Source organism: Diabrotica undecimpunctata, chromosome 5 (assembly GCF_040954645.1).
Source record: "Diabrotica undecimpunctata isolate CICGRU chromosome 5, icDiaUnde3, whole genome shotgun sequence".
NCBI classification, from domain to species: domain Eukaryota; kingdom Metazoa; phylum Arthropoda; class Insecta; order Coleoptera; family Chrysomelidae; genus Diabrotica; species Diabrotica undecimpunctata.
This window is the reverse complement of record NC_092807.1, coordinates 94,566,329-94,576,928: the sequence shown is the minus strand read 5'-3', so window position 1 is coordinate 94,576,928 and position 10,600 is coordinate 94,566,329. Positions and strand designations below refer to the sequence as shown.

General features: G+C 33.9%; 1 protein-coding gene across 1 annotated transcript in view; it reads left to right on the top strand.

Annotated features, from left to right (window-relative positions):
- The first annotated feature begins 1,083 nt into the window (after nucleotides 1–1,083).
- Nucleotides 1,084–10,600, top strand: part of Eip63F-1 (Ecdysone-induced protein 63F 1) — a 57,910-nt gene continuing 48,393 nt past the window's right edge. Inside the window, exons 1-2 of the mRNA XM_072532241.1 lie at nucleotides 1,084–1,428; nucleotides 1,482–1,524. Of these exons, the coding sequence (XP_072388342.1) occupies nucleotides 1,399–1,428; nucleotides 1,482–1,524 (73 nt within the window). The 5' untranslated portion in view covers nucleotides 1,084–1,398. The remainder of the gene's footprint in view (nucleotides 1,429–1,481; nucleotides 1,525–10,600) is intronic.

Sequence of the window (10,600 nt, the reverse complement as noted above, 5' to 3'; positions counted from 1 at the left end):
TACCAGGAATATTGAAAACAATCAGTGGAAACAAGAATATTATGAATATAGACAACACTCACAATATGCACTCATACAACCCACAATCCCGAGTGAATTTTGGTTTAAAAATTACTCTGTTCCACGTAGATACATTACAACTATTATCAGAATGAAATCAGGACACGCATGTTATCTGGCTCATCTGACAAAACGTAAAATTGTAAATTCCAATTCATGTGAAGTTTGTCAAAAAGAAGCAGATTTAAACCACATTTTCTTTAAATGTACAAAATATATACAACAAACTGACGACTTAATAAAAAAATTTAATTAAATATTGTTATTGAACGTTATTAAAAATAATTATAGTTTACCAAAAACTAGAAGTAGGCTACTTTTTTGCAATTGATAATAAATAATTTATTTTCTAGGCGCATATCTTTCAAATTATATCCGTTAGACTCCCAGTATTATACTTTTTTGAAATCAGCTCATTTTATCAATCTAAAAATGTCCTAAAATACAGGCTGTTACATTTAAAAAAAGAGCCGATGACGTCATCACTGTAATGTGTATCACCTTGTATAATGAAATTTTATTGTAAAATATAAAACATTAAATGTAAAAATCGACGTGTTTTAGATTTTTTTAAAAAGGCTTTTCATTTAGGAAATATCGAATGTAATGTAATGTAATATCGAATGTAATGAACAACTCTTTAAAATATAATTCCACTTTTATATTATTTTCCAGTTATTTTATATTAAATTTCCAGTTTTATAAAACAACTGTATTGACAATAATAATCCATATAGGTATGTCAAGTAATTCAGCGTGGTGACTAAACTGCTTATAATCCGTACAAATAAGTAATTACAAAACCCTCTCAAATTACGATTTTTTTATGGTTTTACATGTGGTATCATATTTTATTCAAAATTTTTGTTTAAAAGTACTCACAAATTAAAAAACAAATATTATATTATTTACAATACTTTATACGATAATAAGTAGTAAATAACTCAATGTCTCGAAATAGCACCTACAATAAATATTAAATTCTTATCTGATAAACAAAAAGATATCACACTTCTAGCTCGGATCAGTCATTTAAAACGCATCATTTAATCGTGTGAAATTACAGATAAATACCAAAAATCCAGTGCCAAATATTTAAGCGGCGTCCCTCGAATATTTACCAAGTTTTCGATCATATTTCGAAGCGATAAAATTTAGGGAAGAATTTATGAAATGTCATTTTAAAACGTGCGAACAAATTGGCACAAAACTTGAACGTTGGATCAGTAGTGGATAAACACCATTCGGGTCAAAATGATGAATTTGTTTTATTGTCACCTGTAAAATAAATACAAAGTGTAGATACTATTAGGTAGTGCAAATTGATATTAGCAAAAAATGGCGGCGTATCAATTTTCTAAAAGAAGGGTGAGTGATATTCCTGATTTTTTTTATTTATTTCTAATGTTTTTATATTTTAGAGTTCTTCAATTAAAAAAGAATTCACCGAGAATGAGCTAGAAGGTAAGGAAGAATAAAATTGTTTTAACTTGAAAAAAAAATGTATTTATTTCATTTTCTGCATTTTAATACTTTAACCGTGACATCTTCTTCTTCTTCAGCCTGTGTTCGTCCACTGCTGGACATAGGCCCCTTCCATTTGCTTCCATTGATTTCTACTCTTGGCAATTCTCATCCACTGCTTGCCCGCGACTTGTTTGATATCATCTGTCCACCTCTTCTGTGGTCTGCCTACTCCTCGCCTGTTCTCTCTTGATCTCCAGTTTTTTAATCTCTATGTCCATTTTTCGGGATTATCTCGGATATTATCAATGCAACTTGAGCCTTACTATACGTTCTGTGACATCAGTAATCTTTGTTCTTTCACGAATGTCGATATTTCGAATCCTGTCTCTTAAACTAATCCCTAGCATGGCCCTCTCCATCGCTCTTTGCCATATGTCGTTACAGGCAAGATACATTTGTCATAAACTCTACGTTTTAGACACATTGGTACTTCTTTATGCTTGAAGATAAAGCTTAACTGGTCTAAAGCTACCCAAGACAATTGTACGCGTCTTTTTATTTCGGCTATTTGGTTTTCTTTGCCGATTTTAATGGTATGTCCAAGATATATATATAGTGATCTACATTTCCAAGACTGACGTTGTCAATAACAATATTAGTTTGTAAATTACTCATTATGTTTCTTTTCTGAAGGTTCATTTTAAGACCTATTTTATTTGACTGCTGATTTAATTCCTTGAGCATTTGCTCCAGTTCCTTCATATCTGTACTAATCTGGACTATGTCGTCCACAAACCTCAAATGACTCAAACGTACACTATCAATGTTTAGACCTTTTTGCTCCGCTTAGTCCAGCTGTTTGAATACATTTTCCAATGCTAAGGTAAAAAGTTTTGGTGAAATAGTATCACCTTGTCTAATACCTTTACCAAGACGCATTTTTTCAGTTTTTTCCTCTTTTTTGATGTGGAATGTGGCCTGTTTATAAATGTTTTTAATAAGTGTAGTGTACCGTGAGTATATTCGAGCATCCCTCAGAGCTGACAAGAAGGACCAAGTTTCAATACTATCGAAAGCCTTGTGAAAGTCAATAAATGCCATATGTAGAGTACGTTGTATTCTGTGTTTTTTTCTACCAGTGTTCTGATCGTTCATGTATTCTGTAAGTGATCGTTAGTACCAAACCCTTTTCTAAATCCCGCCTGTTCAACCTGTTGATATAAATCAAGTTTTTGTGTTATGCGGTTGGTTATTATTCTTGTTAGCAATTTGTATAAGTTTGACAACAAACTTATAGGTCTGTTGTTTTCAATATTAGTAGGGTCTCTTTTCTTGTGGAAAAGTATTATTTCGGCGTGTTCCCACAGACTGGCTATTCTTTTTTCTGTTAGACACTTATTCAACAAAACTTCGACAACCTCTACAACGATGTTGCCGCCCAGTTTTAACATTTCAGACGTTATACGATCCTCACCAGGAGCTTTTTATTTTTCGTTTGCTGTAAGGCATGTCTAATTTCCGAAGAAGTTATTTTAGGGAGAGTTTCCGAGCCGGACCTTTAGAATTGTTCTATGGTCTGTTCCGGGATTCTGTATAGTAGATGTATACAGATTCTCATATAACGTTTGTATTTCCTTGATTATTTGGGTTTTTTTCCGTCACCGTGTTCCCCTGTTGATTTTTGATTTTAGTTATTTTTGATTTTCATTTAGTTAAATTTGATTTCAATACTCTCATGTTTCTATTGTTTTCGATGGTTTGCAATATGTATTTATTTTGTTTGATAGGCTCGCAAGTCTGACCTTATGCTCTTTTTAACTTTATTGTTGATAGCTTTAAACTCTGGTGATTCTTTCGATTTTCTTCTTCTTTCTTCCATTAAATCCAGTTTTGTTTGTTTCAATTTCGTTTTTCTCGGATTTTTATTTTTACCACACATCTTTTTTGCAGTTGATGTTATGTCATTCGTTAATTTTTGTGTTATTTCATTTATATCTTTCGTGTTGAATACTGGTAGAGGTCCTAGTCTCTTTTTTAGTTCACTTTGATATTCCTCTTGATTCATTTCGAGTGCTTCTATGTTTGGTAATTTATCCTGTGTTAATAATTTTCTTCTGTCGAATTTCGTATTTACTTCTATTCGTACCCTAACTAATCGATGATCACTACTAGTGTTAACAGAATTAAATACAGTAACATCTTTAGCAATGTTTTTGAAGTTAGAGAGTATAAACTCAATTTCATTTTTCATTTTACCGTCTGGGCTGTGCCACGTCCCTTTTCTCTGCATCTTTTTCTTGTAGAATGTGTTTAAGCAGAAAAGTTTTTCTTTTCTGAGGAAATTTGTGAGCATATCTCTCCTGTGATTTTTACTTCCCAGTCCAAAATTTCCAATATATTCGTTGTCATTATTATTTTCGTTCTTTCCTATTTTAGCGTTGAAATCTCCCGTAATTATTATGTAATATGTTTTCTCTAAGTTTCTGGCTCTTGTAATGCCTTCATAAAGTTGTTCTACCTCTTCATCATCTGCAGAAGAAGTTGGTGCATAACAATGGATTATTTGAATGCTGTATCTACTATTTAGTTTTATTACCAGATAGATAACTCTATTAGAAATCGCTTGTAATTTAGTTACCAAGTTTTCAATTCTCTTATGTACCAAAAAGTCTACGCCTCCTATACCTTGGTTATTTCATGTATTGTATTGGTATAAAGTGTGCCCTGATTTTAGTAAAGTCGTTTCTTCGCCTTTAAGCCTTGTCTCGCATAAGCCTACTATGTCTCATTTTATGGTTTTAAGTTCTTCTTGCAACTCTTCTAGATTATCTTCTGTCCTCATCGTTCTGATGTTATATGTTCCGAAGTGCATTCTATGTGTACTAAGCTAATTCTTGCCTCCTTCAGATTCCACGAGGCAGACCCTTTTCTAGGTGTGGGATTTGGCATAACATACTCCACCCACCTGGGGACTGTTTCTGTTCGTTTTAGTATTCGCCATGTCTATATAGTTGGAAGGATAAGTAGCCTTAAAACACCACGCTGGCTACACGGGTTGATGAGTTTTATATCAACTTTGAAAAATTAAAGGCAAATATCGAGCACAATTTTAATAATCAAATCTTGCCGAAGTACTTTCGCTTTTTACAGCATCATCAGGGGCATTTCGTCAAATTTGGGCTATCCAGCTAGCGCAGAATGTAATAAACATGAAATTGTACATAAAACTACACTAGAACAAGCACAAAGGCTTGCTGAATAGCCCAAATTTGACGAAATAACCCTGATGAAGCTGTAGAAAGAGAAAGTACTTGGGCAAGATTTGATTATTAAAATTGTGCTCGATATTTGCCTTTAATTTTTCAAAGTTCATTTATTCGAGCATTCAACCTTATATCAAGTTTTATATCAGCCGCCCACTCTGGATCAGACGCTGTTCGTAGCCGTTCATTCTGTATCAGACGCTACTGTTTTGATTATATATTAACCCTATAATCGAGGGTTGCCACTTCCGCCATCTGCACCGTACCGAAGCTCCGATTCTCCGCCGTGGATGCTGTTGTGGACTTCATCCGTAACCCTTGGGCAAGGGACCCTAAACAGGTACTAGTTTCCCAGGTCAGGAAACCCCCGGAATCTGCGGAGGGCAGGGATTGATTCATTTTCCCTGATATGACTATCTTCAAGAATTTAAAGAGTTCCTACCAACTAACCGTGAAATATAAAACACAATATATAAATAAATGTTTTCATTATGTTCTGCTCTGGATACTTCTATTGTTTTAATTTTGTAGTACCCTTCTACTAATGTATTTACATTAGTTTTTTTTTTAATTTGGTCTTTTCACATCATCCTCGCTCTTCTTTTTAATGTGCTATGTCCGCTACGAAGGTTAGTTATAATTATGGAAAATCTGAAATTGTAGGCTGTTGCTCGAAATACTTGAATATAACTGCAAGCGAACCATTCCTGAGGTTTCTCAATTAATACATTATTCTCCTTCCTATGCTGCGCTTACTTCCATTCTTTTCCTGCACAATTACCTGTATGTAACAGTTGATAAGTATCTTCGCCTGCCTCTACTACTTCCCCTAGTAATGTCTGTAGGTCGTCGATATTTTCGGCAATGAGTACGTATAAGATACTACAAATGGGATGTCCGTTGATTTTTATTCCGGCCATTTCGTTCAAGGACTAATTACATCTTGCGAGTAAACATTAAACAAGACTGGAGACAACACAAAACCTTATCGAAAATACCTTTTGATCTTTATTTTATATGATATAGAGCTATTTATTCGCACTGTAGCTTCTAGTTCTTGCCATAGTGAAGATTATATATTATTAGGATGTTTCTAAGCAACGTTGTTTAGGACATTAAGAGCAAATTAATAGTGCTTAATTGACTGGTCTCTAGTGCATTTCTAAACAAAAATTGTTTGTGGCCGATGTCAGCTTCTAATTTTTTATATATTCTTCGATGAATTATTTTTAAGAATAGTTTAAACATATAACACATAAAACTGATGGCCCAATCCCTTGAATCCTCAGAACAACTTCTTCAGTTTGTTAAAATTTGTACGTGCTTTCTTATGCTCGATAATGGTGACAATATAGTTGTAGTTCTTTAATTCTTGAAGTGTTTTCCCATTACCTATTAACCTTTTATCATTATTTCTTTGATCATTTTAAAATCGTCATGAAAGTTTTCTTGATATATATTAAAAGGCTGTAGTCTTTTGATTGATCAACTATCCATAGACTCCATGTCTATAGAGTAGTATACATGAGCAGTATATATGTGCTTCCAGAGTAGTATAAAGTAGGTGTTTATCGAAAAGCATCCTGAGTTAGGCTACCATATTCCGCTTGCTCTTAATTTACTTTATATCATTCGATGATTTAAGCTCTAGTCTTTTTTTGTCTTTTTTAAATTCATGATCTGATGATCTTCTCCTTCTTCTTCGTCCGACTAGGATTACCCCTGTTTGTCTGCCTCTTATTCTGTTTCAGTCGTTGTTGACTGTAAATTATCTTTCCACCTTTTTGGCGGCCTTCCAACGGGTCTTCTGCTATACGGCTTGTTGTTTTTACAGATGTTCGCTAATCTATCTGGTCCCATTCGGTTTACATGTTCGTTCCAGTTTTTTTTCTTGTTTTTATCCACCTGTTAATATTTTGAATTTTGCATTGTTCGCGTATACTTCTGTTCTGTTTTGTAATGATCTCCGAATATAATTATTTTACTTCATCTGTTATTTTTATATTTTAGGATATGATCAGCATATTTTCATTAAAGTTGAAGCATCTTTTACTTCAGTTTTGTTACGAATCCAACTATTTCTTTATTCTAGAGAGAAACCTAACTACACTTTTTCTAGCATAGTACTAGTTTGGTCAAGATTTGCCGACTTATTATCACAATATTAGATACATATTTATGTTTCATATATATGTGAATTCAAATTGTTTGTGTATTGAACTGTTAATTTTTTAAGTACCTACTATAAAATGGTGCACGTGGTAAAATATTTAAAATTTAGATGAATTTACCATTTGTAACTCCTCGGATATGTCGTATTCAAAACTTTAGAATCATTAGATAAAAACGAAAAACCTTCATTCTTATCAAAAACCTATTTCATTTTTTTTTAATTAATTGCCTATTACTTCCACAGGTCCTGATTTAATTTTTAATTTTTAATTGACTGCTAGTTTTACTGACTCACATTAATTAACCTCTTATCTTTCCAATATGGTAATTGTGGTAACTATTAATTTAAAATTGTTATTATACGAGTATATGGTATATGCGAGTTGTTGTTTCTCTTTCGGAGATTTTTATATTTTTTTTTGTCTCTCGAATGGCTTCGGAAATATTATCAAATTCTGATAATAATAATTCTATTTCATTTCAGTGTTTAAAGTAAAAAAAACTGCTTCGTGAAATGTACCGTACCTTGAAATTACGGGTTAATGCAACAAAGAGACACCGAGAGCTTTTCTAATATATAGGTATGTGCATCCTCGACGATTTTTTTTAAATCATTCACCAACGAAAACAGGTTTCTAATTTCTTCTGCAATTTTATTTATCTCGTGTGCTACACAAGTCCAATGCATTAAGGATAACAAATCTTTAAATCAACAGCAAATCAATTTTATTCACTGATATAGAGTTGGGTGAAAAGAAATTTGTAGTTTGTTTTCTTAATGTACTCTCCTCTGCTAAGGATTTATAAACTTAAAGGAATTTAATTATTCAAAATTACGTTTATGAAGTAGGTTCCACAATGCTTATCAGTAAAGTATTTATTACTACTTGAAATCTGAGAATTTAAAAAAAAATAACAATAATTAAAATTTTAATACCACTTTGAAATTTAGTAAAAAAATGAGAAAGGGAGAAAAAATAAAACTTGCCGATTTACAGCACGATTTACAAAATGCTCCATCTCCTTCTAGAAAACGTTCCAAATATGGCCCGATTCATGCAGTTCTTCTAAACAAACGTCTAATTTTTTTTAAATGCGTGTTCTTCGGCATACGCAAAAAAAATTAAACTCTGATACAGTAACCGACTTCTTCTTCTTTAAGTGCCATCTCCGCGACGAAGGTTGGCAATCATCATGGCTATTCTGACCTTCGAGGCAGCTGCTCTGAACAATTGCCTTGAGCTGCAACCAAACCACTCTCTCAGGTTCTTCAACCAGGAAACGCGTCTTCTTCCTACACTTCTCCTAGCCTCTACTTTTCCTTGAATTATGAGTCTCAAGATGTTGTATCTTTCGCCTCTCATCACATGTCTGAGATATTGCAATTTCCTTTATTTTATTGTATTTTCCATTTCCCTCTCTCTGCCTATTCTCCTTAACACTTCTGTATTCGTGACTGTATCTACCCATGGAATCTTCTAAATCAACAATCTTCTAAATGTCCACATTTCAAACGCGTTAAGTCGATTTATTGTATTCCAGTTTAATGTCCATGATTCAGCTCCATAGTATAGTACACTGTGTACGTAGCATTTAATTAGCCTTATTCTGAGGGCCAATGTCAGATCTTTGCTGCATAAAATCTTTTTCATTTTCACGAAGTTGGCACGTGCTTTTTCAATTCTGACTCTTATTTCTGCAGTATAATCGTTATTTTCTGTGATTATCGTTCCCAAGTAAGTATATCTTTTTACTCTCTCAATCTGCTGGCCGCCTACCGTTAATATTTCGTTAACATCTAATTGTTGTTCTAATTTTCATGAATTTGGTTTTTTTGATGTTAAGAGAGAGTCCGTATTATCCACTATATCTTAATATTTTGTTCATTATTCTTTCTAAGTCTTCCAAGTTGTCGGCTATTATGTATACGACTGTATAACTGATAATTGTTTATTAAACAAGGGTAAAAGGTTAGGGATTTCTCAATAGTTATGCCTCAAGTCTCGATTAGGTACATTTTCCTGGCAGTCCTATTTTCCTATAGGTAACATACTGGTCTTCAGTCTTCATAAAGAACGTATTATTGACAGCCAAATCTCATGCCACTGCAAAGTCAATGACACTATTTCCTTCATCATTTCTTATCCTCATCCCTAAACATCAATGAATTCTTTTTATTCTTGCTCTTTCTGTACCAATATGGACATTCAAATCACCTCCAATAAAACACTTTTCATTTATAGGAATCTCGAGTATCTCGCAATTAAGGGCTCTCCAAAATTCTTTATTTTCCTCACACCCTACATGTGGGGTTTAGACACATATGATGTATTTCCCATTGCTGTATTCATATTTTGCGTAGGTAGATCATTCTGCCATCGGGCCCTTCCCAGAATGTGGCGTTCAGGAGTCTTTCGTCACTTGATCTTACTACGTGGCCCGCCCACGTCTATTCATCTTATTCGGTTTGCTTTCATGTGGCGTACTATGTTTTCATCTCCATATACTGTCTGTAGTTCATCATTGTGTCTTCTTCTCCATTCTCCTGTTGTCTCTTCTCTGCAAAGCACATAGATAGTTCGCAGTATCTTTCTTTCCAGTACCAGTAAATTTGTCGTTTCCCGCTGGTTCAGAGTCCATGTCTCGCTTCCATACGTTATTGTGGGACGAATTATTGTCTTGTACACTCTTATTTTTACTGGTATTGTCTAACCCTTGGTCTTGGGTTTTTCGTAGCCACCATGTACTTGGTTTTGTCCCCGTTGACCTTCAGACTAACTTCCTTGGCTCCGTTTTCGAATAGGGTGAAAACTTATTTTGCATCTCTTGTGGATTGTGCAATTGTGCCCACGTCATCCGCAAACGCCAATAGTATTTTTGATCCTTGGGCGGCAAATCCGTTTGTCAGTTGTGGTTGAGCTTTCCTTACCGCATGTTCCAAATTAAATAGCAGGGGGCGAGAGGATCTCCATGTCTAAGCCCGGTATCAATCAGGAATTCCTCCGACGTGGTGCTGCCAATTCTGATCCGTGCGGAAGCGTTCTCTGTGCTCACCTGTGATAATCGTACCAAATTTCCAGGTACTCCCATTTCTACCATGGTCTCCCACACTACTTCTCTGCTAACAGAATCGTAAGCTTGTTTAAAGTCCACGAAGATTTGGCGTACATCGCAGTTGAATTCCTTTCATTCGTTGTTCAAAATAATACCTACTCCATTTATGCCGTGACTGTTCGAGCATCCTACTCATTACCTCTATTTTAAATACTAACCGCCTCTAATATTTTCTTTAATTTGCTTTTTGAAACAGCAACATTTTCATTAATTTTCAATAATAATATTCATAATCAAATTGCCTGATTATCTCTCCATAGTCTTTTTGTAGATTTCAACAAATGTCACAAAAAATGAATTTTCAACACGACATTCTAACATTTAAACAATAAAAAGCATTCAGTTTATCTTCAATTAGTATTCGTCAATTTTCAGATCGATTACTCCTGTGAATATTTTTAGTAATTATTTTTAGACGATTCCATCTCCCTAGCTCCCAAACTCCCTGTAAATGTAAATCTGTCAAAAAACGACGAATGTCACATTCATTAAATAAATATTCCTGTAAAATAAATAATATCAAA